At 57.7% G+C, this 27,486-nt stretch overlaps 1 protein-coding gene across 2 annotated transcripts; it reads left to right on the forward strand.

Moving 5' to 3' along the window:
- The first annotated feature begins 7,487 nt into the window (after nucleotides 1-7,487).
- Nucleotides 7,488-25,934, forward strand: CUNH1orf159 (chromosome unknown C1orf159 homolog). Of its 2 annotated transcripts, XM_042701973.1 has the most exons (12): nucleotides 7,488-7,562; nucleotides 12,575-12,666; nucleotides 13,550-13,664; nucleotides 16,011-16,222; nucleotides 16,368-16,476; nucleotides 18,481-18,547; nucleotides 19,680-19,775; nucleotides 22,058-22,123; nucleotides 23,314-23,448; nucleotides 24,427-24,452; nucleotides 24,543-24,573; nucleotides 25,028-25,934. In XM_042701973.1, the coding sequence occupies exons 5-12, from the start codon at nucleotides 16,405-16,407 to the stop codon at nucleotides 25,123-25,125; spliced, it is 591 nt and encodes a 196-aa protein (XP_042557907.1). In that variant the 5' UTR covers nucleotides 7,488-7,562; nucleotides 12,575-12,666; nucleotides 13,550-13,664; nucleotides 16,011-16,222; nucleotides 16,368-16,404; the 3' UTR covers nucleotides 25,126-25,934. The 2 variants fall into 2 exon arrangements, with proteins under 2 accessions (XP_042557907.1, XP_042557908.1); XM_042701974.1 differs by lacking the exons at nucleotides 7,488-7,562; nucleotides 12,575-12,666; nucleotides 13,550-13,664 and having other exon boundaries at nucleotides 16,168-16,222; nucleotides 16,395-16,476.
- The last annotated feature ends 1,552 nt before the right edge of the window (nucleotides 25,935-27,486 follow it).

Genomic DNA, 27,486 nt, shown 5'->3' on the forward strand with positions numbered 1-27,486 from the left:
GCACGGCCACGTGGGGCCTGCTCAGGCCTCATTCTACAGGGAGTTTGTGCTGGGGCTTCTCCAAGGCTTTCCAGAGGGTTTGACTTAACTTCCACCAAAAGAGCTCCGTTCTTGGGGCTGGGAAGGTGGCTCAGTGGTACAGCGCTTGCCTTGTATGCCTGAGGCCCTGGGTTCGATTCCTCAGCACCACGAAAGCAAAAAAAAAAAAAAAAAAAGGCGGAAGTGGTGCTGTGGCTCAAGAGGTAGAGTGCTAGCCTTGAGCTGAAGAGCTGAGGGACAGCACCCAGGCCCAGAGTTCAGGCCCCACAACCGGACCCAAAAAAAAAAAGAGCTCCATTCTTGAACGTATTTCATCTGCTCATGGCTTACTTCATTAAATCATATCTTTGCAGTGACAGAGCCTCATGATGCCTTTGTTTTTTTTTTGTTTGTCGGTCATGGGGCCTGAACTCTGGGCCTGGGCGCTGTCCCTCAGCTCTGCAGCTAAGGACAGCACTCTACCACTGAGCCACCTTCCCAGCCCCTCCTGGTGCCTTCCACTCAGGGAGGAAGTGCAGATCATGCACACTCTACATGTTCCAGAGTGAATGAATGATTGTAGGATGTGTATGCTGGGCTCAGCACAGGGCAGTAGCAGTGTGTGTGTGTGTGTGTGTGTGTGTGTGTGTGACCGCAGGGTCAGTGCGGGGTGCACACTGGGCTGGACGGTGTGTGGGGTGAGTGCGGGGTGCACACTGGACAGCGTGCGGGGTGAGTGCGGGGTGCACACTGGGCTGGATGGCGTGCGGGGTGAGTGCGGGGTGCACACTGGACGGCGTGCGGGGTGAGTGCGGGGTGCACACTGGGCTGGACGGCGTGCGGGGTGAGTGGGGGGTGCACATTGGACGGCGTGCGGGGTGAGTGCGGGGTGCACACTGGGCTGGACGGCGTGCGGGGTGAGTGCGGGGTGCGCACTGGACCAGACGGCGTGCGGGGTGAGTGCGGGGTGCACACTGGCCTGGACGGCGTGCGGGGTGAGTGCGGGGTGCACACTGGACAGTGTGCGGGGTGAGTGCGGGGTGCACACTGGACTAGACGGCGTGCGGGGTGAGTGCGGGGTGCACACTGGGCTGGACGGCGTGCGGGGTGAGTGCGGGGTGCACACTGGGCTGGACGGCGTGCGGGGTGAGTGCGGGGTGCGCACTGGACCAGACGGCGTGCGGGGTGAGTGCGGGGTGCACACTGGCCTGGACGGCGTGCGGGGTGAGTGCGGGGTGCACACTGGACAGCGTGCGGGGTGAGTGCGGGGTGCACACTGGACTAGACGGCGTGCGGGGTGAGTGCGGGGTGCACACTGGGCTGGACGGCGTGCGGGGTGAGTGCGGGGTGCACACTGGGCTGGACGGCGTGCGGGGTGAGTGCGGGGTGCACACTGGGCTGGACGGCGTGCGGGGTGAGTGTGGGGTGCACACTGGGCTGGACGGCGTGCGGGGTGAGTGCGGGGTGCACACTGGGCTGGACGGCGTGCAGGGTGAGTGTGGGGTGCACACTGGGCTGGACGGCGTGCGGGGTGAGTGCGGGGTGCACACTGGGCTGGACGGCGTGCGGGGTGAGTGCGGGGTGCACACTGGGCTGGACGGCCTGTGGGGTGAGTGTGGGGTGCACACTGGACTGGACGGCGTGCGGGGTGAGTGTGGGGTGCACACTGGGCTGGACGGCGTGTGGGGTGAGTGCGGGGTGCACATTGGACGGCATGTGGGGTGAGTGCGGGGTTCACACTGGCCTGGACAGCATGCGGGGTGAGTGCGGGGTGCACACTGGGCTGGACGGCGTGCGGGGTGAGTGCGGGGTGCACACTGGACGGCGTGCGGGGTGCGTGCGGGGTGCACACTGGCCTGGACAGCGTGCGGTGTGAGTGCGGGGTGCACACTGGGCTGGACGGCGTGTGGGGTGAGTGCGGGGTGCACACTGGACGGCGTGCGGGGTGAGTGCGGGGTGCACACTGGACGGCGTGCGGGGTGAGTGCGGGGTTCACACTGGCCTGGACAGCGTGCGGGGTGAGTGCGGGGTGCACACTGGGCTGGACGGCGTGCGGGGTGAGTGCGGGGTGCACACTGGACGGCGTGCGGGGTGAGTGCGGGGTGCACACTGGACTAGACGGCGTGCGGGGTGAGTGCGGGGTGCACACTGGGCTGGACGGCGTGCGGGGTGAGTGCGGGGTGCACACTGGGCTGGACGGCCTGTGGGGTGAGTGCGGGGTGCACACTGGACTAGACGGCGTGCGGGGTGAGTGCGGGGTGCACACTGGGCTGGACGGCGTGCGGGGTGAGTGCGGGGTGCACACTGGGCTGGACGGCGTGCGGGGTGAGTGCGGGGTGCACACTGGGCTGGACGGCGTGCGGGGTGAGTGTGGGGTGCACACTGGGCTGGACGGCGTGCGGGGTGAGTGCGGGGTGCACACTGGGCTGGACAGCGTGCGGGGTGAGTGCGGGGTGCACACTGGGCTGGACGGCGTGCGGGGTGTGGGGCATTATGCCACACTCTGCACAGGGCAGCCAAGGTCGGCCCCTGAGCAGGTCACAGAAGTGGCCTCCTGTGACTCGGAGTGGAGTTTGGACGTGTGTGGACGTGTGTGGACTTCGGGGAGAGCCAGCTTTCACGCTGGGCTAACAATGTGAACAGGATGGGAAGCAGAGGCCAGTGAGGTGCTGGGGACCAGGAAGCCGCGGTCTGGGGCTGGGATATGGGTGCTGTGGGTTTTCAGAGGGAGGAGCCGGCGGCGGGTTCAAGAGGGGCCACCTGCCAGGGAGCGCCTTCCTTTGAGACCACGTGCGGCCTAGCTCTCTTGGCCTGAGTGAATAAAGAGGCGGCTAGCAGAGGGGACACTGGTGGAGACAGGTGCCACCTGCAGGCTGGCTCAGGAATGTCACCCAGAGGCCAGTGTGGACTCTCATCCTAGTCCTGAGCAGGTCCTGAGTCCTCCCGGCCACAGCAAGGGGCATACTGCATCTTCCAGGGCTTGCTAACAACAGCCAGCCCGTCTCCTGGAGAAGCCAGGCCTCCCAGACCACAGAACACGTCAGATGGTTTCCTCCCAAACAGCACAGAGCCAGCACCACGACCTGGGAGGAACGGAGACTGAAGGCTCACGGCCCTGGTGTGGAGCTCCTCACAGACACTCCGACCTGTTAGGCCCGCCCCACCTGGCCTCTTCACCCAGGCAAACACATCACTGGTCGGGCCAGCTCCGCTCCCGTGTCCTCAGGGCCCAGGCTCCCAGGGCTCCGGGGTGTCCCTTTTGAGGCCTCCCCCACTCAGGCCTGATGGTTACTAGCGGATGGCGAGTGCCCGGAGGTGGACTTGGTTGAGACTTGGGGCTGTCACAGCCCACCTAGGCCCCTTGTTTCTGCAAACTACAGATGACGCAGGGCTGGCTGGTCCTGTACAGGACGCTGACATCTGAAGGCTCCCGCCCAGGAAAAGGGCCTGGTGAGCGAGGTGGGCAGTAAACATAACAATTATGGCCTCCTACGATTACAGCGATTATCTGCCAGGTAATTGAGCCTCCCCTAGCAGTGGCTCTCATTTAGGACTAGCTGACTCTCACCTGCTCCTCCCAGGTGAGCAGGCAGCTGATAGGCCCTGCAGGTGGGGCCTAGTCGAGGTGTTTCAAACTCAGATTGAATCAGAGAAGGCTGGGCCTGGGCTGAGGGCTCCATGTGCCCTGTGGGGGCTAGGCACTGCCGGCTTTGGCCCAGCAAGTTGACCCTGAGGTCCCTTCCCAGAAGCCACAGGGCTTCTTCCTGGAGACAGAGGTGCCAGGCTGCCAGGAAGCACAACCCTTGGGAACAAAGTGTGGGTAAGTGCATCCCTGTGAGGAGGTCCAGGCTGGCAAGCCTGGGCATGCCTTCTCCAGGGACCTGCCTGCCTCGGGTGACTGTCAGCTCTGCTGCCTTTCCCAAGGATCCCAGTGGAACATGCTCTGGTGGTCACTCCGCTGAGCTGGATTCTGGGTTTCTCAGAAGCGGTTATGTCAGTGCTCTGCCTCAGTTTCTGTCCTGATCCAGCAGAAGTGCTAGGGACTATAAGATTTTTGTTCAAATAGCCTCTTGTAGGAAAAAGGACAGAAGTCAAAGACAGATTAGAGCAGACAGCCCCAGGGAACACTGCCATCTGCAGATCCCTAGATTTCATCCATTCCCACTAGCACAACTGGCAAGGAGGCCAATATTACTGCGCGTCAAGGTGGACCTACGTTACTTCATCACCCATGAGAACCCGTCCACACAGAACCTCTCGTTCCCAGGAGGGGTGTCTCTCCCTCCGCCACTCTATAGCCTCAACCATGTCAGGTCTGCAGCAGGTTTGCAAGGCTAGGGCTCTCTCACGCCGTGTGGTCTTCCCTAGGGAGAGAAGGAAGGGTGCTGTGACTGTACGCAGAGCTGGGCTGATAGATGAAGCCGTTGTGAACAACAGATGCGGTTCCTTCTGAAGCCACTTTGCCTTCCTCCGTGCCATGTGGCAGGGGCACAGTTAGGGAGGAGCGGCTGGGTCTCCAGGGCAGCAGTACTGTGGCACACCTTGCCGGCAGTGTGCCAGCAGCCTGCTCCTCTGCACCTTGGCAGCATGTGCAACTGTCACTGGTTTTAACTTTACTCCTGATAGGTGTGTGGTAGGGCATTGCTCTGTTTGTTTGTTTTTTTGTAGGTCATGGGGCTTGAACTCTGGGCCTGGGCGCTGTCCCTCAGCTCTTTAGCTCAAGGCTAGCACTCTACTGCTTGAGGCACAGCGCCACTTCCAGGCTTCTAGTGGTTTATTGGAGGTAAGTCTCACAGACTTTCCTGCCTGGGCTGGCTTTGAACCGCAATCCTCAGATCTCAGCCTCCTGAGTAGCTAGGATTACAGGTGTGAGCCACTGGCGTCTGGCTTCCTTTTATTGCTCTTGGTGGTGTTGGTGTTTGTGTGGAGTTTGGACTTAGGGCCTGGGCGCTGTCCCTCAGCTCTTCAGCTCAAGGTTAGCACTCTACTACTTGATCCACAGTGCCTACCTTTGGCTTTTTCTGTTTATGTGGTGCTGAGGAATCGAACCCAGGGCATCATGCATGCGAGGCCAAGCATTCTACCACTAAGCCACTTTCCCAGCCCCAATAGTTTTGGGGTTTTTGTGTTTGCTTGTTCATTGCTAGTCCTGGGGCTTGAACTCAGGGCCTGGACACTGTACCTGAGCTTCTTTTGCTCAAGGCTAGTGCTCTACCACTAAGCCACAGAGCCACTTCTGGCTATTTCTATGTACGTGGTACTGAGGTTTTGAACCCAGGGCTTTATGCACACTAGGCAAGCACTCTACCACTAAGCCACACTCCCAGCCTCCCCCTTCCCCATCCCCCCCACTTTTTTTTGTCTGTCATGGGGCTTGAACTTGGCTTGGGAGCTGTCCCTGAGCTCTTCAGTTCGTGAGCACTCTACCATCTAAGCCACAGTAAAACTTCTGTTTGTTTTGTCTATTTGCCATCTACATATCTTGTTCAGTGACATATCTCCATGCTATTAGCTGACCTTCAAAAAAATTTAAAAGTAATGTCTTAATTTCTATTTAAATATCTTGAATAACAAAATTTTCCTAAGCTAATTAAACATGTAGTTTATTTCTAAAATTCTCTTAATTTTCCCAACAGCATATATTTAGTAAGGTTTTACCTAAGATTCTGAGTCCAAGTGATATCCTTATTGAAATGGCAATTCAGTGGCCAAGAGTCCTCTCATAGGATGATTCCTCTTAAATGTTACTTAACTAAAAGGGGTACTGGTGGTTTAAGCCTGTTAATCCTAGTCTCTCAGGAGGCTGAGCTCTGAGAATCACTATTCAAAGCCAGCCTGGGCAGGAAAATCTGTGACACTCTATCTCAATTAACCACCAAAAAAAAGAAAGAAAGAAAGAAAGAGACGACGTGGAAGTGTGGCTCTAGTAGTTCAGTGCTGCTAGCCTTAAGCAAAGAAGCTTAAGGATAGTGCCATTTTAACAAAAATTATTTGTTTGGGATTTCTGTGTGTCCTGCGGATCAAACTAGGGCCTGTGAACACTTGGCAAGCAGTCTACCACTGACCACAGCCCTGGTCCCTCCTCTGCCTCCCCATACTGAATTTGAAATCCTATTGGAACAAAAAGTTCACCCAAGGACTCTAATAGCTCTGGAGATCTTTGTGAGATTTCTGGGGGGTCTGTGTCCAGAACCCACACCCTTTCTCACAACTCACAGCCCCACCTAAGACTTTGTATTTCTGAAAATAATAAACATATTTTCTGAATTAGTCTAGAGATCTTTCTTCAACTTGCTGGGATCCTAAAGATGTCCTTTTTACAACAAATACAGTAGAGTCTGCTGTGTCTATAGACTTGGGAGTGTAGCATTCCTTATATGGTTCCAAGGATTTCTTACCGAGGCCTGTCTCAGGCCACTGTGTACCAGAAAACTCACCTGACACTACTGTCCACAACCACCATATGCCTCCTGTCCTGGGAGGGGCCCAGAAGGCCGTGTGTGGGATGGAGGGCAGGGGCCTGGCAGGGAGTCAGGGTGCTGAGGCAGCCCTGCGGGGCCGCACCGGGCTCCCGTGGGCGCAGTACTCCTCTCTAGGGCCCGCACCCCTGGCCTGTCTTCCCGAATGCCTGGGTCCCTCCGAGGCAGAGGAGGCCAGGCCAGACCTGACCAGCCGGGGTCAGAGTGAGGGGCTCCGCGAGACCGAGGGCCCAGCGGGTGTCTGGTGGGCGTCAGGCACACGGTGCCTCTCCGACGAGCCCCCTTCCACTGCCATCTGCTGGAAACAGCCTGCCTCCCCCGGGGGCTGGCGAGCGCGCACGCGCGCACCGCCAAAGCAGCGCCGGGCGACGCGGCTGCTCACACCGGGCTGGGCGGGGGCGCCTCCCGGTGGCAGCCCGGCTCCTAGCAGCCCGGGCTCGGTCCAGCCGCCGTGGCACCCCGGGGCCTCGGCGGGGACGCCACAGCCCGCCCGGCCCGCGGCCCGGCCCCACACTGTGCTCGGCGGCCCTCGGCCTGGCCGGCAGCCGGGCGGGCCCGCGGGGCGCCACGCTGCGCCGGGGGGCGAGGGCTGCGCCGGAGGCCGCCCGCGGCGGCAGGGGCCTGAGCGAGACGGACCCCGGCCAGAGCCCTCCGCGGGGCCCAAATCCGGGGCTTCCGGCAGGAGGCAGCGCGTGCAAACACGACCGGGCCCCACACCTTTGTCTTGTCTCCCAGCGCCCGCAGCCCTACCCCGGCAACACCCCCGACGGCCGCCAGGAGGGATTCTGGGGAACGGAGTCCTCTCCCGCTTCCCACTGCCCGAAGACAGGCAGACGCAGACTACGTTTCCCAGCATGCATCGCCCGCGCACCCCTTCTACCTCGCGAGAGTCTCGAGTGACTCCCCCTGAGGGGAGGGGTAGCCTCTTGGGGGGGCCGCCGGGAGTTGTAGTTTGGATGTGGGACGCGCGCCCGGACTGGGGCGGTGGGGAGACTACAAGTCCCAGGAGCGTGTCCGGCAGCCCGCTGAGCGGGGGTTACGAAAGAAGAACCCACGGAACGCGGGGTGAGTGAAGGCTGGGACCGGGAGGGGCCGGGCCGAGGCTGCGGGCGGGGTGGTCGTCCTGACGGGCGGGTCCGCCTGCGGCCCGGCGGGACGGGCGGCGCCCCCGGGGGCCGGCTGGCCGCGGGGAGGCGCGGCGGGACGGACGGCCGGGGAGCGATTCCCGTGGAGAGCGGCTGGCCGCCCCGCCGGGCTGCCTGTGCGGGCGCGGGGCGCGGGGCGCCGGGCTGCCAGTGCGGGCGCGGGGCGCGGGGCGCGGGGCGCCGGGCTGCCAGTGCGGGCGCGGGGCGCGGGGCTGCCAGTGCGGGGCGCGGGGCGCGGGGCGCGGGGCTGCCAGTGCGGGGCGCGGGGCGCGGGGCGCGGGGCTGCCAGTGCGGGGCGCGGGGCGCGGGGCACGGAGCGCGGGGCGCCGGGCTGCCAGTGCGGGGCGCGGGGCGCGGGGCGCCGGGCTGCCAGTGCGGGCGCGGGGCGCGGGGCGCCGGGCTGCCAGTGCGGGCGCGGGGCGCGGGGCACGGAGCGCGGGGCGCCGGGCTGCCAGTGCGGGGCGCGGGGCGCGGGGCGCCGGGCTGCCAGTGCGGGCGCGGGGCGCGGGGCACGGAGCGCGGGGCGCCGGGCTGCCAGTGCGGGCGCGGGGCGCGGGGCTGCCAGTGCGGGGCGCGGGGCGCGGGGCTGCCAGTGCGGGGCGCGGGGCGCGGGGCTGCCAGTGCGGGCGCGGGGCGCGGGGCTGCCAGTGCGGGGCGCGGGGCGCGGGGCTGCCAGTGCGGGGCGCGGGGCGCGGGGCCAGTGCGGGCGCGGGGCGCGGGGCGCCGGGCTGCCAGTGCGGGGCGCGGGGCTGCCAGCGCGGGGCGCGGGGCTGCCAGTGCGGGCGCGGGGCGCCGGGCTGCCGGTGCGGGGCGCGGGGCGCGGGGCTGCCAGTGCGGGGCGCGGGGCGTGGGGCTGCCAGCGCGGGGCGCGGGGCTGCCAGTGCGGGGCGCGGGGCGCGGGGCTGCCAGTGCGGGGCGCGGGGCTGCCAGTGCGGGGCGCGGGGCGCCGGGCTGCCAGTGCGGGGCGCGGGGCGCGGGGCTGCCAGTGCGGGGCGCGGGGCGCGGGGCTGCCAGTGCGGGGCGCGGGGCGCCGGGCTGCCAGTGCGGGGCGCGGGGCGCCGGGCTGCCAGTGCGGGCGCGGGGCTGCCAATGCGGGGCGCGGGGCTGCCAGTGCGGGCGCGGGGCGCGGGGCGCCGGGCTGCCAGTGCGGGCGCGGGGCGCCGGGCTGCCAGTGCGGGCGCGGGGCGCGGGGCGGCGCGGGCGCCTCGCCCACGGCTCTTTCCGGAGCGGAGTCTTCACTGCCCAGTCCTATTATGTCTGGAGATGTCGAGCTCGGCTGTGCGCCTGCGCGCGCCCTGGGCTTGAACTCGGCCCGGGCGCGCGCTCAGCCGTTTCCGGCGTTCTCCCGCTGGAGCCGCAGCGCCACTTCCGGGCTTGGGGTGGCTTACTGGAGATGGGTCGCGCCCGGGCCGGCTTTGAACCGCGATCCTCAGGTCTCAGCCTCCCGAGCAGCCAGGATGCCAGGCGCGAGCCACCGGCGCGCGGCTCGCCCGGCCTGGCACTTTTTTGAAGCTTCCTTAGGATTCACCAGGGAAGCGGTCAGATCTGCGTTGGGATAGTTTTACTTCTTCCTTTTCAGCGTGTGTGCCCGTCCGTCCGTCCATCCATCCATCCTGGGGCTTGAACTCAGGGTCCGGGTGCTGTCCTGATTTTTCAGTCTTTTTGACTTACTTTGTTTTCTTTATTGCTTTGGCTAGAACTTACAAGATAGTGATAAACGAGGAAGTGTGATCACATTAAAGCAGGGGAAGCCTTAGGATCGCTCTAATAGACGCAGAAAACGCCTTTGAGAGAGTGCTAACTCCTGACTAGACCACCTCAGAGGAGATCAGGGAAAGTACTAAGGAGCTCTTAAAATCCTTCCCTGGTTAAGGAGAAAAAACTCTCAGCAAATTAGGAATAGAAGGAAACTTTATCAGTCTGACAAAAGACATCTGTGAAAGACTGACCCCGATGTCATACTAAGCAGTGAGATGAGCACTTGATCCACCCAACCCCAAACAAGATGACACCCTTCACCATTTTTGTCCTGCATTATGCTAGAAGTCCTCACCACTGTAGTAAAGCAAGAGAAAAGCAAATTAATCTTAGAAAGACTGGTGATGAGCAAACATGTATTTACAGATGACATGATCACAGAAAATGCCAAGATTACCAAATATGCTGGAGCAGTTAAGTGGATAAAAAATAAGACCTCAGAAATCAAGATTAATGTACAAAAATGGACTCTTCTGTTGTATATTAGCAGCTTCTGTTGTATACTAGCAGCAAGCTATTAAGTAATAGTTTGTGTTTATACAGAAATTTTTTTGTATTTATAATAATACCAAAAAATAGTAATAGGTTTAACAAAAGATGTGCAAGACCTCTTCAGTGAAAATTCAGAACTTTGCTATGAGAAATGGAAGATGATGTAAAGGATGATGTAAAGAAATGAAACAGCATGTTTATAGCATATTAGACTCAACATTGCTCAAGGTCAGTTGTCTGAGTCAGAATTCCAGCAAGACATTTTTGTAGAAGTTGGAAGGTGACTCAAATATGAATACACATGACCTAGAGCAGCCAAAGCTACTATGGAAAGCAGGGCCTAAGACCTGGTGTTAAGCACCACTTACAGTGTCAACAGTGTCAAACAGTGGAGTCAGAGCTTGGCAAAGGCCAGACACGGATATGAATCGAGCAGAATGAAAGTCCAGAAGCAGATCCCTCTGGTGCTACAGCCAATTGATTTTAACACAGGTGTCTATATAAATCAACATGGAAAGAAAAGTAAAAATTGGAGATGGAGAAAATGAACGTTAACTTTACACCATGCACAAAAATAACTAAAATCTTGAAAGTTAACTAAGCCGGGCACCAGTGGCTCACGCCTGTAATCCTAGCTCCTCAGGAGGCTAAGATCTGAGGATCATCTTTCAAAGCCAGCAAGGGCAGGAAAGTTCATGAAACTCTTATCTCCAATTAATCACCAGAAAGCTGGAAGTGGTGCTGTGGCTCAAATGGTAGAGTGCTTTCCCTGAGCTGAAGAGTTGGACAGTGCCCAGGCCCAGAGTTCAAGCCCCATGACCGACAGGGAAAAAAAAAAGTTACTTTTAAAAAGTTAAAACTTTTCTTTCTTTACTCCAGCTCTCCACTTTGAACTGCAACTCTACTTCTGGCCTTTTTTTTTTTTTTTCTTTTTGTTAATTAGAGATGAGAAGCATCTCATGCGCTTTCCTGCCCTGGCTGGGTTTTATTTATTTATTTATTTTTGGGTCTGGGCATGAGGCCTGGACTCTGGGCCTGGGTGCTGTCCCTCAGCTCTTCAGCTCAAGGCTAGCGCTCTACCACTTGAGCCACAGTGCCACTTCCGGCTTCTTTCTTTTTGCTTATGTGGTGCTGAGGAATTGAACCTAGGGCCTCAGGCATGCAAGGCAAGCGCTCTACCACTGAGACACCTTCCCAGCCCCCTGGCTGGGTTTTAATCACATCCTCAGATCTCAGCCTCCTGAGTAGCCAGGATTACAGCTGTGAGTCATTGGCACCTGGCCTAAGGACATATATTTTTATAAGGGGAGATTTTAACTTTTTATTTATTTTCAACCACCGTTGTCACACCAACTCCTATAGTACTAGAATTGTTGGCCTTCTAGCAGAAATTTGTTTTAACTCTGTAGTGAATGCAAAGAATTCCCTTATGAGCCCGGTATTTACTAAGAACGTTGTCATGTGCAGTTGATCATTGGAGAATAACTCTAGAGTTGCAATTAAAAAAAAAAAAAGTTAAAACTGATGCTTCCAGGAGAAAACAGAAAATCATAGTGATTTGAGGTCAATTAGTTCTTAGATCACAAAAAGCAAGAACTATAAAGCAAAAAGTAATAAACACTGAAACATTTGCTGTCCTATAATTCTAGCACTGGGAGGCTGAAGCAGGAAAATTGCACATTCACACCCAGCCTGGGCTACATAGCAAGACCCTGTCCCAAAAAGCAAAACAAAACAGAAAACTAAAATGAAAAGGAAAGTGATGGAATGGGAGAAAATATTGGCACACATAGAAAGACTTAGAAATGGTGATGAGCACATGAAAAGAAATCAGCATTCATTAGGGAAATGCACATTGTAACAGCAAGATACCATAGCACACCCACTAATAAATTCCAAGTGTTGGCAAGGGTGTCAAACAGCTGAGTTTCCCTGCTCTGCTGGTAGAGAAGCAGAAGGTATCACTGTTGTGGAAGTGTGGCAGCTTCTGCCACACACTAGTGCTTCATGCCAGTAACCATGTCTGTCACTGGGATTTTAGACTCCAGGCCCACAGTCTAGGAGTCCCTTGTTAGATCTAACCATTTGCTCCCAAATGCCAAATAAAAAGACACAATGTAGGGCAGAGAAAGAGATTTAATTACATGGCAGCCATGGGTAGGCAGTACTTCCATACATCTTCAGCCAACTTCAGGAGGTAAAGACATTGGCCTGAGGTTAAATAGGGAAACTTGGGGGTGGTGGAGGAGAAAGGTATGTGTAATTAAAACAGTATCAGTCGGAGGTGTGGCCTGGTTGGCTGTTAGCTCAGCTTGACTGTGAAGGCCTGGCAGGCCTGGTGGTGGTCTGTAGCATTGGGCTATTCTCTTCAAGATGAGAAGATGGTGTTGTCTGTTTGAGAAGCAGTTTGCCTTTTGTTACAAGATGCTCATTGGTGAATCCTGTGTTCTGCAGACCAATGTGATGGTACAGTGGCTACAAAAGGGGATAGCTCAGATTGAAGGACACAGAGGCCTGGTTGGGGGAATGGTTACCCAGCAAAAGCAGCTTTTAGGTTGTCTCTTACATAGCTACTTGGGAGACTGAGATCAGGAGGACTGCAGTTCAAGGACACCCTGGGCAGAGAACTTTGTGAGACCCCTTTTTATTTAACCCATTGCTGAATGGGTTTCTTGTTTCTAGGCCAGCCTGGGCAGAAAAGTGTGATACTCCATTTCCACAAAGGGAAGCTGGACATGGTAGCAGGCACCTATGATTCCAGCAGGAACCATAAAGTAGGTAAATTGTGTTTCAGGTGTACACAGGAAGGGAAGTGAGACCCTATCCTAAAAATAACAATTGGAGGGGCCGGGAAGGTGGCTCAGTGGTAGAGCGCTTGCCTAGCGTGCATGAAGCCCTGGGTTCCATTCCTCAGCACCACATATACAGAAAAAGCCAGAAGCTCTGTGGCTCAAGTGGTAGAATGCTAGCCTTGAGCAAAAGAAGCTCAGGGACAGTGCCCAGGCCCCGAGTTCAACTCCCAGGACTGGAAAAAAAGTGAAAAACAGGACTGGAGGCATGGCCCAACAGTAGTACCAAGTTGGAGATCCTGAATTCAAACCCCACTACGACCACTTAATACAAACAAAAATATTGGGGGCTGGGAAGGTGGCTCATAAGCAGAAAAAAATGGAAGTGGCATTGTAGCTCAAGTGGTAGAGCGCTAGCCTTGAGCTGAAGAGCCAAGGGACAGGTCCAGAGTTCAGGCCATGACCAGCTCCCCACCCCCATCCCCCCAAAATGGCAGCTTCACAGAGAATTAAACATGTACCTCCTTGTGATTGAACCACTGCAATCTAGTCTACCCAAGAGAAATGAAAATACATACTCACCTTGAGCTGAAGAGCCGACGGACAGTGCCCAGGCCCAGAGTTCAAGCCCCATGACCAACCCCCCACTCCCAACCCCAAAAAATACTGTTCTACAGGCCTGAGCACCACCTCCTACACATGCAGTGTGGTCACTTTGGCGAATCTAGCATACAGTGGATGATAAGAGAGATTCCTGTCTGGAACTAGAACCTGTGTCCTCCTGAGCCCTCATTGCTCATCCCCAAGGGGCCAGAGCGCATAGTTCCTCTTCCCCAGCCTGAGGCTGACACGTCTCCTTTCCTGTAAGACCCCGCTTGCAGGTGAAGCAGGGGCCTGTGCTGTGTCCTCAGAACCACGCCACCCCGGCAGGCCTGCCGCTGCCATGCTGTCGCTGCTTTGTCAAGTAAAAAGTCTTCTGAGAGGTAACATTCATGGTCAGAAATTGGGACTGATTGGTGAATGCCACCTTGCAAGTTGACAGAAATTTGTTTAACACAAAAAAAACCTGTACAAATAGCCAGGTGTGGTGATACTTAGCTGTAATCCTAGCATGTAGGAGATGGAGACAGCATTGTGAGTTCAAGGCCATTGTGGGCAACATAGTGAGACCTTCTCTCAGAAAACAAAACCAGAAGATGATAGGTATGGAAATATCACAACTAAATCCCCTGTTATTATGAATGTATGCCAATTCAGAAATAAAATAGTAAAAGCTGGGGCACCTGTGGCTCATGCCTGTAATCTTAGCTGCTTAGAAGGCTGAGATCTGAGGATACCAGTTCAAAGCCAGCCCAAGAAGGAAAATCCCATTAGCCTTTTTTTTTTCGCTTGGTCATGGGCTTGAACTCAGGACCTGAGCACTGTCCCTGAGCTTTTCACTTAAGACTACTACTTTGAGCCATAGCACCACTTCCAGTTTTCTCATGGTTAATTGTAGATAAAAGTCTTACAGCTTTCCTGCCCAGGCTGGCTTTGAACCACAAACATCAGATCTCAGCCTCCTGTCTAGCTAGAATTACAGGCATGAGCCACCAATGCCCAGCAAGACTTTTATCTCCAATTAACCACCAAAAGGCTGGAAGTGGAGATGTGGCCAAGTGATAAGAGTGCTAGCTCAACGAAAGCGCTCAGGGACAGTACAGTTCCTGAGTTCAAGTTCTAGGACTGGCACCATAATTAATTTTTAAAATTTACTATAATGCCACCCATTCAAAGACAACAGTTTATTGACATTCCTGGTACCATTATACTTATATATTAATGTGTATATATGTCACTTTACATTTTTTGTTACTATCTAGTGCTATCTAATAGTATGAATATTTTTTCATTTCAAAAGATAACTTCTGCTGGGCACTGGTTGGCTCACACCTGTAATCCTAGTTACTCAGGAGGCTGAGATCTAACAATCTTGATTCAAAGCCAGCTGGGGTAGGAAAGTCTATGAGACTCTGATCTCTAGTAAACCACCAGAAAAGTGGAAGTGGAGCTGTGGCTCAAGTCGTAGAGGGCTCACCTTGAGCCAAAGAGCTCAGAGACAGTGCCCGGGCCCAGAGTTCAAGCCCTACAGGCGACGAAAAAATTTTTTGAAAACAATAATTTGCTGGGTGCTGTTGGCTCATGCCTATAATTCTAGCTACTCAGGAGGCTGAGTAGCTCAGGTTTGTGATTTCAAAGCCAGCCCAGCAGCAAAGTCCATGAGATTCTTATCTCCAATAAACCACCAGAAAACTGGAAGTGGCTCTGTGGCTCAAGTGGTAGAGCTCTTGCCTTGAGCTGAAGAGCTGAGGGACAGCGCCCAGGCCCAGAGTTCAAACCCCCATGACCGACCAAAAAAAAAAGTAATAGTAGTAACTTCTTTTTTACCTGTCCTGGGGCTTGGACTCAGGGCCTGGACACTAGCCCTGAGCTTCTTTTGCTTAAGACTAGCACTTGAACACTTGAGCCACAATGCCACTTCCAGCTTTGTCTGCTTATGTGGTACTGAGGAATTGAACCCAGGGCTTCATGCATACTGGGCAAACAGTCTACCAGTAAGCCACATTGCCAGCCCCAGAAGATAATTTTCATATATCTTTTAAAAGTATTTCATTGATAGTTACACAAGTATAACAGTTTATTAGGCTAGGTATCAGTGGCTCACGTCTGTAATCCTAGCTACTCAGGAGACTGAGATCTAAGGATCATGGTTCAAAGCCAGCCCAGGCAGGAAAGTCCATGAGACTCTTATCTCCAGTTAGCCACAAAAAGCTAGAAATGGAGCTGTGGCTCAAGTGATAGAACATTATTAGCCTTGAGCATGAAAACTCAGGGACAGAGTCCAAGCCCAGTGGTCAAGTCCCAGAAACAACACACACACACACACACACACACACACACACACACACACACACACACGCATGCACGCGTGCGCGTGCATGCAAACACACACACACACACACAATTTATTAAACTGAATACCTGTATTAAAAGATGGAAGTAAGGCCTGGGAGTGTGGCTCAGTGGTAAGAGTACTAGCCTAGCATGCGTGAAGCCCTGGGTTTGATTCCTCAATATCATGTAAACAGAAAAAGCTGGAAGTGTCACTGTGGATCAAGTGGTAGAGTGCTAGAGCCTTGAGCAAAAAAAGCTCAGGTACAGTGCCCAGGCCCTGAGTTCAAGCCCCAGGACTGGTGATAGATAAATAAATAAATAAGATGTGATTAGAGCTTACGAGGACCCGTGGACCTGTGCCCTGGGCAATCAGAGGCGTGTGGCTTTGCTTCCAGGGCCCTGAGTGTCCAGCGGTTGGAGGAAATACCACTCACCCTGGGAAGCTGTCCCCAGCAGCGAGCCTCCCTCCTCCTCTTTGATTCTTCTACCTTGGACCATGGGCCACAGGGTGTGGCTGCCAGGCCTGTGAGTGCTGTATGGCTCAGCAGAACCCTGAGCACCGGGGGCGTGAGGGCTGATGTCTGCAGCTCTCCTCCAGGAGGGGCAGGTAAGGATGCTCTGACGGCACCTACTACCGTTTTGGCCACGCCTTTCCCTCCCGCATGGTCTTCCCTCTGTGCCACTGCCCCATCCCCTCTCAGGCAAGGCCCTTCCACACCCAGATCTTGGCATGGTACTCGTCTTTCATGCAGACCCTGCTCTTCTCAGCTTACCAGCAGAGCCCCAGGCATGGCACTGAAACACGTCGTGCTTCTGGCTGGCCTCCTAGTTGGAGTCACCGATAAGTCTACAGAAAGCAAGGTTAGTGCCTCTCCCTGCTGCTCATTTGTGTGGCCAGCAGCGGGAGGTCCGGCTGGAGCCCTCGCAGAGGCAGCAAGCCCCCCGCCCCCACCAGGCCTGGTGAGTCACTCACACCCAGCCTCGGGTCAGAGATGTCAGGTCCTGTTCTGCTTTGCCTTTCAAAGTTTCTCTGCCAAGTATCTCTGAAAGCCACGCTCTGGGCTGCTTGCATCCTGGAGCTGCCTGCCTGCTTGCTGCTTGCTCAGACACGCCGTGGTGTCTTCAGGGTTCTCTTAGTGGGGCATCCTCGCTCTCACCAGAAGGGGGTCTGCCAACCCAGTGACACTGCAGTGTGCTGAGCTTTGGGTCTGGAAGGAACGATGCCAGAAGCTATGAATGATGAGCCAGGTTGGGGTGCGGGCCCTGTAGAGTGGGGTGGTAGGCCTAGGCTAGTGCAAGGGCTGGGCCGTGCAGGGGTGAACCCTCCCATGATAGCACGCACGCCCCTGCATTCCTTAGCTACCCCCACTATTCGCCAAACTCAGGTCAGGAGAAATAGAAGTAACAAGCATGTTGGTGCATGCCTGTAGCACTCAGGAGGTTGAGGGAAGGCTGAGGCCAGACTGGGTTCCAGTATGAGACCTTTTCTCAAACAGACCAACCAAAACGAAACCAAACAGAAGAAGCAGAACCCTAACTGTGATGAAAACACACACTGAGCTCGCCCTGCAAGCACCCTACTCCCACGTGAGGCTTCTGCAGCCCTGCGGTCAGTGTGCCGCATGGCCGGCACCGACGCTGGTGTGGCAGGGGCCAAGGGTGTGAGTTGGCGCCCTAAGACACTCATCTGGCTAGGGCCTTTCTTTGGGGCCAAGCTGTAAACCACAACAGATGATGCCTTTAATTTCAGAGAACACCGAGAAGCCCCTCAGGACTGGACTGGGAAGTACTTTATGGGGGTTCTGAACCCTTAGTTAGGGTGCAGGCTGGACATTTGGTGTGGGCCTTCCAGTGTACTTGGGTTTTATCATGAATTAGAAATATGTGACCTTTCCCATGAAGGAGGTTCTTGTATGTACAGCAGCAAGCTTAACAGGCGGACCTTTTTGTAGGTGACTAATACAAATAGTTCCACGGGTTGGAATGCCCCACCCTGAGCTGCCTGTGACCTACAAGGTGAGAGTTGGAGGCTGGAGACCACATGAAGAAAGGTCTCTAGCCACCCCCACAGAGGGACAGACCCCACAAATGCAGGGCCGCTGTAGGTGGGGCAGGACACTTCACCTTTGTAAGCAAGGAGAGATTTTTTTTTCAGCCATTGTAGATTCATACTAAGGTACTTCGTAACAAAGAAAAGTAGCACGTTTAAGTTTTGCATGACCCAGAAGCCTCCATAGGAAATGGAGTCCAGAGAAATGTACGCCTGTGTGTTTGTGCTCAGGTTTGGGCAAGAAGGGCCTTTCTGAGGAAGGGAGAGCACACAGAAGGTGTGATCGCATGGTTGCGAGCTGGGGACCTCACAGGGCCAGTCCATTTGTATCCTTTTTGTCCCTGTGTCTTCAGAAACAAAAGCGTGCGCATGCACACGCGCGCGTGTACCCCCCCCCACACACACACAGAGGCCCAGTGCCTAGTGTGGTATATGCCCAAACAGAGCTTGGCTCCATGCTTAGTGGTTTATTCAGTTAGCAAACACTCCCTGGACACTGCCCTACAGGGTACAGACCCCATTGTCCCATGGGCCCATGGGAGGGATGGGGGACAGTGACTCATGGGATGCAATGGGACCATAGTCAGGGTCTTACAAGAAGACACAGCCCTATGTCAGCCTCCCTTGGACTTAGATCTTTCCAGGGCTGATGTTTTCTTGGGGCCTGTCCATACCAAGGGTTCCATTAGGGGTGAGGCTCCTGGCCCAGTTGGAGTGGTGTCACCTGATGCAGGAAGGAAGCAGAGCTGAGGGTCCTACACCACTGTGATCAGTGCTTCCGTGGCACAAGCTTCCCTCACCACATCTTCCTCCAGGTCCAGCAGCTCGAGTGTTGCATAGAGGTCAATACCACCTGCACAGGCACCGGCCTGTGTGGCCCAGGTAAGCAGACTCCAGACCAGCCGCCCACCCCCTAGTCCCACGAGGTATCGCCCTCCTGCTCCTACTGAAATGGTAAGGACCACCTGGACCAGAAGGGCTGGGAGCAGCACAGGCTGGGGTGCTGGGAGGAGGCCTGGCTTGGGGTACAGCATAGGAGGGGCTACCCCAGGAGGTCCAGTAGTGTCTGGAGGTGGTGTAGGTCATTACAGCTGGGGGGGGCTGGGGGGAGACATCCACAGTCAACGTGGATGATGTGTGAATCTGCCAGCCATTGTGTGTGGGAAGATGTTGAGGACGTTGGAAAGAAGTAAAGGTGTTATAAGAGCTGGGGCTCACATCGGTAATCCTAGCACCTTGGCTAACGGTTTTCAAGACCCGTCTCAGCCAAGAGCTAGGCACAGTTGTGTGTCTGTTATTCCAGCACACGGGAGGTTGAGAATGGAGGACTGTGGCTACAGAAAGCTGCAGCAAAAAGTCAGACCCTATCTCAGAAACAAGCAGGACACAAAGGGCTGGAGCTATAACTCAAGTAGTCCTAAGATGAAACCCTGGTACCATCCAAAAACAAAAGTAAAGATGTTATTTCCTGGTCTTCAGGGTAACCTGTCCAGTTAGAAACAGCTGTCTCTAAAGTCCTGGCCAGCAGAGCCCCTGGCAGGCTCAGGAGGTAATGCCCATCTGGGATACAGCGTGATCCTGCAAAGACCACCTCCCGCTGCAGAGGTGGCCGATGGATGGAGGGTCATACCCCTCTGTCCACATAGCCCACCTGAGCCAGGGTGGTTTCTTTGTACCTTGGGCAAGGCTGTGGTGGATGAGGCCAGGGTGGCAGGCAGTGGAAGCCAGGCCCGACATAGCATCTGTTAATTTCAGTTGCTGTCATAAGCTTCTGAATGGTCTTCTAAGACATCACCACCTTAGTGTTAGCCACAAGAACCCCAGGTGTGGGGCTTGATCTGCTTCCTGTTGGGTTTGTTTCTTTTTCTGGAATTGGAGTCTGTTCTGTCCAAACTTCTGGAACACGTTTGTGTTTTTAAGTTGTTACCTTATAAACTGACTACAGGAAAGCTCCTGGGAGACGATGGATGGCCTGAATTGTGCTGGCTGGAAATAACGTCTCTTCTCGGTGCAGGCTGCTACCGGCACTGGAATGCCGACGGGACCACCAGCTGTGTGCGATGCCAGAATGGGACCCTCCTAGCCTACAACAGCTCCGAGTGCAGAAGCTGTATGTTTCCACCCAGCCGCCCGGTGCCTCAGGGGTCCTCAGCTCTAGCTTGGGGTGAAACTGAGGGGGCTTCTGTCCTTGTCCCCACATAGTAGGGACCCACCTGCCCAGAGCACTGGCAGCCTCCAAGAGCTGTCTTCCTGAGTGCTCCCCTAGGGACAGCTGTGGGGGAGGGGGAGTGCTCCCTAGGGAGAGCCATGGGGGAGGGGGAGTGCTCCCCTAGGGACAGCTGTGGGGGAGGGGGAGTGCTCCCTAGGGACAGCCATGGGGGAGGGGGAGAGCTCCCTAGGGACAGCTGTGGGGGAGGGGGAGTGCTCCCTAGGGACAGCCATGGGGGAGGGGGAGTGCTCCCTAGGGACAGCCGTGGGGGAGGGCTGAGTGCTCCCTAGGCACAGCCGTGGGGGAGGGGGAGTGCTCCCCTAGGGACAGCTGTGGGGGAGGGGGGAGTGCTCCCTAGGCGCAGCCGTGGGGGAGGGGGAGTGCTCCCTAGGGACAGCTGTGGGGGAGGGGGAGTGCTCCCTAGGCACAGCCATGGGGGAGGGGGAGTGCTCCCTAGGGACAGCCATGGGGGAGGGGGAGTGCTCCCTAGGGACAGCCGTGGGGGAGGGGGAGTGCTCCCTAGGGACAGCTGTGGGGGAGGGGGAGTGCTCCCTAGGGACAGCTGTGGGGGAGGGGGAGTGCTCCCTAGGGACAGCCGTGGGGGAGGGAGAGTGCTCCCTAGGCACAGCCGTGGGGGAGGGGGAGTGCTCCCTAGGGACAGCCATGGGGGAGGGGGAGTGCTCCCTAGGGACAGCCATGGGGGAGGAGGAGTGCTCCCTAGGCACAGCCGTGGGGGAGGGGGAGTGCTCCCTAGGGACAGCCATGGGGGAGGGCTGAGTGCTCCCTAGGGACAGCCGTGGGGGAGGGGGAGTGCTCCCTAGGGACAGCTGTGGGGGAGGGGGAGTGCTCCCTAGGGACAGCCATGGGGGAGGGGGAGTGCTCCCTAGGGACAGCCGTGGGGGAGGGGGAGTGCTCCCTAGGGACAGCTGTGGGGGAGGGGGAGTGCTCCCTAGGGACAGCCGTGGGGGAGGGAGAGTGCTCCCTAGGCACAGCCGTGGGGGAGGGGGAGTGCTCCCTAGGGACAGCCATGGGGGAGGGCTGAGTGCTCCCTAGGGACAGCCGTGGGGGAGGGGGAGTGCTCCCTAGGGACAGCTGTGGGGGAGGGGGAGTGCTCCCTAGGGACAGCCATGGGGGAGGGGGAGTGCTCCCTAGGGACAGCCGTGGGGGAGGAGGAGTGCTCCCTAGGGACAGCCGTGGGGGAGGGGGAGTGCTCCCTAGGGACAGCCGTGGAGGAGGGGGAGTGCTCCCTAGGGACAGCCGTGGGGGAGGGGGAGTGCTCCCTAGGGACAGCCGTGGGGGAGGGGGAGTGCTCCCTAGGGACAGCTGTGGGGGAGGGGGAGTGCTCCCTAGGGACAGCCGTGGGGGAGGGGGAGTGCTCCCTAGGCACAGCCGTGGGGGAGGGGGAGTGCTCCCTAGGGACAGCCATGGGGGAGGGCTGAGTGCTCCCTAGGGACAGCCGTGGGGGAGGGGGAGTGCTCCCTAGGGACAGCCATGGGGGAGGGGGAGTGCTCCCTAGGGACAGCCGTGGGGGAGGAGGAGTGCTCCCTAGGGACAGCCGTGGGGGAGGGGGAGTGCTCCCTAGGGACAGCCGTGGGGGAGGGGGAGTGCTCCCTAGGGACAGCTGTGGGGGAGGGGGAGTGCTCCCTAGGGACAGCTGTGGGGGAGGGCTGAGTGCTCCCTAGGGACAGCCGTGGGGGAGGGGGAGTGCTCCCTAGGGACAGCTGTGGGGGAGGGGGAGTGCTCCCTAGGGACAGCCGTGGGGGAGGGGGAGTGCTCCCTAGGGACAGCCGTGGGGGAGGGGGAGTGCTCCCTAGGGACAGCCGTGGGGGAGGGGGAGTGCTCCCTAGGGACAGCTGTGGGGGAGGGGGAGTGCTCCCTAGGGACAGCTGTGGGGGAGGGGGAGTGCTCCCTAGGGACAGCTGTGGGGGAGGGGGAGTGCTCCCTAGGGACAGCCGTGGGGGAGGAGGAGTGCTCCCTAGGGACAGCCGTGGGGAGGGGGAGTGCTCCCTAGGGACAGCCGTGGGGGAGGGGGAGTGCTCCCTAGGGACAGCCGTGGGGAGGGCTGCTCCCCGTGGGTCACTTGCTCTCACCTCCAGTGAGGGATGACTGTTTAGGTAGCATGTGGGCTCCTCACTGAGGCCCTGGTGGAGCCCAGGCCTCCACTCCCTTCTGCTCTCCCACAGCCACTGGCCAGGGAGCACAACTGCCCATGAACAGGAGCACAGGGACGCCTGGGCGGCCGCATGTGGGTAAGTCTCAGCATACCAGGCCAGAGCTGGGCTTCTGCCTGGGTCCCGGGACTTGTGAGTTACAGCGGGTGCCGGTGCTGACCGGGAATACTGGGGCTCGCCAGGTCAGGGTTCTGCAGGCAGCCAAGGTCATGGAATGGCAGGCAGAGGCCAGTGGCCCCGGAGCCTGGCATCTTTTGGCTTGATTGGAGTATATGCTGACATGTCACTGGGCTCGCTACTTTCTGGTCTCAGAAGGGCTGCTTGTTGGCCTTTGCCTCCTCTGGACAGTCTAGCCCCAGTGATTGAGTCCCTTCAGGACCTCTGGGGGTCAGGAGGCCGCCCTGAGCCATCCCAAGTGGCTCTTGCAGGGCCTGGCCTCAGTGGAAGACACAGCCCCTTCCCTTTCCTAGATGCCTGCCAGAGCAAGGCGTGTGGGGCGTAGCTGGGATGGAGCGTGGGGCCTGGAGGGCTGGGGTAGGGAGAATGGCTCAGTGAGAAGCCTGGTCTAGAGATGGAGTGCAGGCCAAGGAGACACAAGGAAATAGAACCCAGCTCTGGGGCTTGGCACCTCGGCTGAAGTCACAGCAGAGGCCACATCACCCAGCCTCTCAGCCTTTGGCATGATGCTGGACCTGTTCTGAAAAGGCCTGGCCTTCCTCTCCCAGAAAGTACGCGCCAACTCCAGGGAGGGCCCGGCCCATGACCCAGCCGGGCCGTGGGGAGAGACGTGCTGCCCAGAGCAGCAGTGTGTGGGCTCATGCCATTCAGACAGTGGTCTCCTGGGGTGCCGTGCCAGACAGACACAGCAAGGCCATGCGTTTGCAAGTGAGGAGGGCGTCTCACCGGTCAGCGGTCAGAGTGGTCAGCCGGCAGAGCCTTCCACCACCAGCCTGGCCTGGCCTCAGCAAGGGGAATGGGCAGGGGCGGCTCCAGCCCGCAGACATGCTGAGGAGTCTGGACAGAGTCTGACAGGGAGCCCGTGACCTGGTGCTTCTGGGTTCAGGAATTTCCTGGGCCAGGAGTGGGTGGAAAGTATCCCCTGCCCCATGGCCAGGCCTGCTAGCCCGACAGAGGAGCCGAGCCCCGGGACAGGGCCCTCACACCAACCTGTGGCCAACCCTGCTGGGGCCTTGGGGGGCAGCAAGGCGCCCCAGCTGCCCTGTCCCCAAGCCCTAGGTTTGCGCCTGCATCCATTGGTTTGCTTACAGGAGGAACATACGTGGCAGTGTCCCTTTTCCTGGGGACGTTTCTCATCAGCGCAGGCCTCATTCTCTCTGTGGCTGGCTTCTTCTACCTCAAGCGGTCCAGCAAGCTCCCCAGGGTCTTCTACAAAAAAGACAGAGGTACTTCTACCCAGGGTCTGTCCCCTCTCAGGGGTGGGGGTTGTACCTGGAAGGCACAGTGGGGCACAGCGAGCCCCTCTCCACCCTCAGCCAATGCACGGTTCCTTCAGAGACACAGTAGCTGAGTGTCTACGGCTGGCCCCTGCAGCGTGGGGTCCCAGCCAGCACTAGGATGGCTCTTCAGGGTCACCGCCTGGTACCTGCCCAGCTGGGCATGGGAAGATCCCACCCCGGCTTCCTCACCTGCCCAGCATGACTAGTACCCTCAGTGGTCTGTGGGCTCGTGGAGGCCAGGGCACCAGGGACGAAGAAGCCAGCTGGCTCCACAGCCCTGGGGGTTCCTGAGGCCAAAGGGTGTAGGGAATCCCTTCCCATACCGTTCCCAGGGCAGCTCAGGCTGCACCAAAGGCCTTTGGTGGTTCTCAAGTGTTCAGAATACCCGACCTGCCTGCACAGAGCCACTCCGTTTACCCTCAGCCAAAGCTGGGTACCTTCCAGGGCTGCTGCAGCTGAGTGGCTGTGGCCAGGCCCCTGCCACTTGGGGTCTACAGGCAAGAAATACAGCAGAAGCCGGGCGCTGGTGGCTCACGCCTGTAATCCTAGCTACTCAGGAGACTGAGATCTGAGGATCACGGTTCAAAGCCAGCCTGGGCAGGAAAGACTGTGAGACTCCTATCTCCAATAAACCACCAGAAAACCGGAAGTGGCGCTGTAGCTCAAGTGGTAGAGCGCTCGCCTTGAGCTGAAGAGCTGAAGGACAGCGCCCAGGCCCAGAGTTCAAGCCCCACGACCGACCAAAAAAAAAAAGAAAAAAAAGAAATACAGCAGAGCAGCTGGCCAGGCTGAGGTACCACTGGGCAGAGGTGGGGAGCAGGAGTCAGTCTGGACTGGGTGAAGCCTCTGCCCCCCCGCTAGACCCTACCCAGGGCTGAGGAGGGTGCAGGACTTCAGGTAATGAGCCATTTTCTTCCTCCCCAGCCCCTGTCCTGCAGCCTGGTGAAGCCGTAAGTAGCCCTGGCCGGCTGGGCTGAGCTGCGAGCCTGCATGTGCCCGTGCCAGCTCACCATTGTTCTCTCTGCTTTTCTCTTTTCAAGGCTGCAATGATCCCCCCGCCACAGTCCTCAGGTAAAAGCAGTGTCCCATTCCTGTGGGGTTGTCTGTCCCCAGATACGCAGGTCAGTGTCTGGGACCTCAGATTGATGGCCTGCCTGGCTAACCCAGGACATCTTCCACATCTGCACCGGCCTTCCAGTTCCTAGGCTCCAGAGCTGATGTGTGGTCCTGGTTTGGGGGGACACCATCCAGCAATGGTGTGCAATGCAAAATGTAGGTATGACCGTGGCTCTGTCTTTAGGGATGGCCGTGTCCTGGTCCAGGCTCAGGTGCTGGGCCCAAGGGTCTGACAAGATAACTGGGCTTCCAGGGCCTCTGCCCTTTGCACAGCTAGGCCCAGGGGAACGAGCATTTTCCTTCCTCTTGGTCAAAGTAAACAGGTCCATGCTAGCTCTGAGCTAGCTTTCCAGGCTGCTTTCCAGGCTTCTACGAGCTCTGACCCAGCCTATTTCTGACCCTGTTTCAGTGAGGAAGCCACGATACGTCAGACGCGAGAGGCCCCCAGAAAGATCCAGGGACCCCTCTGCCCTCTCTGCAGCAGAGTCCCGTATCAGCAACGTCTAACCTGGAGGCCAGCCGAGACTCCATCCTGCAGCAGTGGGTTCAGATGAGCCCAGCACACCAAAGGGCCAGTGTTGCCTGTGACTTTTGGGACAGGCCAGAATAGGCTTCCAGAGACAGAGGGTCCCTGGACCATGAGGTCCTGCCACCCGCTTATGCTGGGAGACCAGATCGTGGGGCGTGGGAGGAAGGCGTTTGGGGAACTGGACCCCTGAGTAGAAACATAAGGTCCTAGCAGCTACAGCCAAAACACAGACCTGATCCAAACGGCGGAGACCCACACAGCTTCTGGGGGCCACCACTGCTCGGCATCTGCGAGAGCTCAGCAGCCACAGGCCAAGTGGCCCTCACAGACCCTTCCAGGAGGGGTGAGGCCAGGCTCAGCCAATGAAGAGGACATGATCTGGGAACCAGCAGAGACAGACGGCTCCCAGATCATCCACAGAACCAGAACCTGAGACCCCCACGGCTGGCGTGCACGTTTGAAGGAGCTCAGAATCGATTTCCCCGTTTGTGTTACGCAGAAATTCCCAGAAGCCGTCAGCCAGCTGCTGGTCCAGTGGACAGACCCCAGCCAGCAGACACCACGCGGGCACCTGCCGTGACGTGTCCACCCTAGGACCTCCACGTCTGAGTCCTTGCTGGGTCTGCTCTGACTGGCCCCAGGCCATAGAAGAGCCGCAGGCCCCTAGCCTTGGGATGCCTGTGTAGCCTTAGCCCGTCCTGTTCACACCGTTGTTGGCACTGATGAAACTTCTCTCAGGCTTGAGTGGGCCGCTTGCGCAGCACCAGCAGCTCAGGCCAATCTAAACTTGGATAAAATAAACTGGTCAGGGCTTGTGCTCACCATGGAGACATCTGTGTGGCTGGGTGTGGCTTGAGAGAGCAGTGGTCCATGAGACTGAGGACTTGGAGCCCCTCCCCATGGTCTGCCGTGCTCAGGGACCAGGAAAGGGGTGTGTGTGTGTGTGTAGAAGGGCCTCAGGGACCAGGAAAGGTGTGTAGGGGTGTGTGTGTGTGTGTGTGTGTGTGTGTGTGTGTGAAGGGTCCGTGCTCAGGGACCAGCAAAGGTGTGTGTGTGTGTGTGTGTGTGGAGAAGGGTCTCAGGGACCAGTAAAGGTGTGTGTGTGTGTGTGTGTGTGTGTGAAGGGTCCGTACTCAGGACCAGCAAAGGTGTGTGTGTGTATACAAGGGTCCTCCGGCAAGATCAAGGACACTCACATCAGCTGGCACCCGATGAGGGGCCCCAGCCCACCTCCAAGTGTACCCTCTGCCATGGACCCTCCCCCAAATGTGGCTCCTCCCTCCCTGGGACATCACCCTGGTGGCAGTCCCAAGCTGCCTTGTGCAAGGGGCAGCCACGCCCCTGAGGACCCAAGATGGGTGTAGGTGCTCTGGACACTTTTCTACAGTGATTGACTAACCCAGGTGAGAGCCTGCAGACCACAAAGCCCCTGCCGACCCTCAGAAGGAAGCTGTAAACCAGCAGCCATAGCCCATAAAGGGGCATCTTCACAGCCCTTGTTCTGGGGCCAAGGACCGCACCCTAGAGGCAGGATGTAAGAAGCGGCCACGCAGAGACTAACCCAGCATCCCTCTGCAGGCACCTCCCATTCCAGCCACCTGTAGGTCCACTGTACTCTGTTGAGGCTGAATGAGGGGCCTTGAGACCAGTGGGAACTGGGGCTCTCCAGTGTGATGCCTGATGGGAGGAGGCAGGAAGAGACACTGGCTGCAGCCAGAAGGCAGTGTGGCACTGCCAGCCCCGTTCTGGGGAGGGGGGTCAGAGGACCCCATCATGTAGTCTCCACCCTGTGGCCCGGACTAGAAACCCAGGGTCACTCCAGTCTCCATGCCCTTCCCCACAGTGCAGTCCCATCCCTCATTCCTTTACCTCAGAGGTAAGCAGCACTGTGCAGGGCCCACAGCCCACACACGGGACAGGCCAGCCAGGAGCGGGCCTGCAGCGGCACAAGGAACAAGTCAGGGTCTGGGGAGCCCTGCAGGAGCCTGCACTGGAGCTGGCACCGGGGAGAGGACTCAGCCTGAGCCGTGCGATGGGTCTTTGGGGCCCTTACTCTCCCTGGTAGGTACAGAGGAATGGTGTTGACCGGAAGGTGGGCGGCCACGCCCAGAGCTGTCCCTAAGATGGCCTGAGGCCACCAAAGGTGTCTCCCACCCAGAGCCCACCAGATTCTGCCTCCTCACATGTACCCACGGGGAAAGCAGCTTTTGTCCAGCTAGATGAAGCTACGCTTGCAGGAAAGAATTCCTTCTGGGGGCCAGCAGAGGATGTGTGCAGCCAGCCCTCCACAGGGAGCATGGAACAGCAGAAGACGCACACGGGCAGCAGACGCAGGGGCC

This window comes from Dipodomys spectabilis, unplaced genomic scaffold, assembly GCF_019054845.1.
Source record: "Dipodomys spectabilis isolate Male_0828 unplaced genomic scaffold, ASM1905484v1 ptg000299l, whole genome shotgun sequence".
Classification (NCBI taxonomy): domain Eukaryota; kingdom Metazoa; phylum Chordata; class Mammalia; order Rodentia; family Heteromyidae; genus Dipodomys; species Dipodomys spectabilis.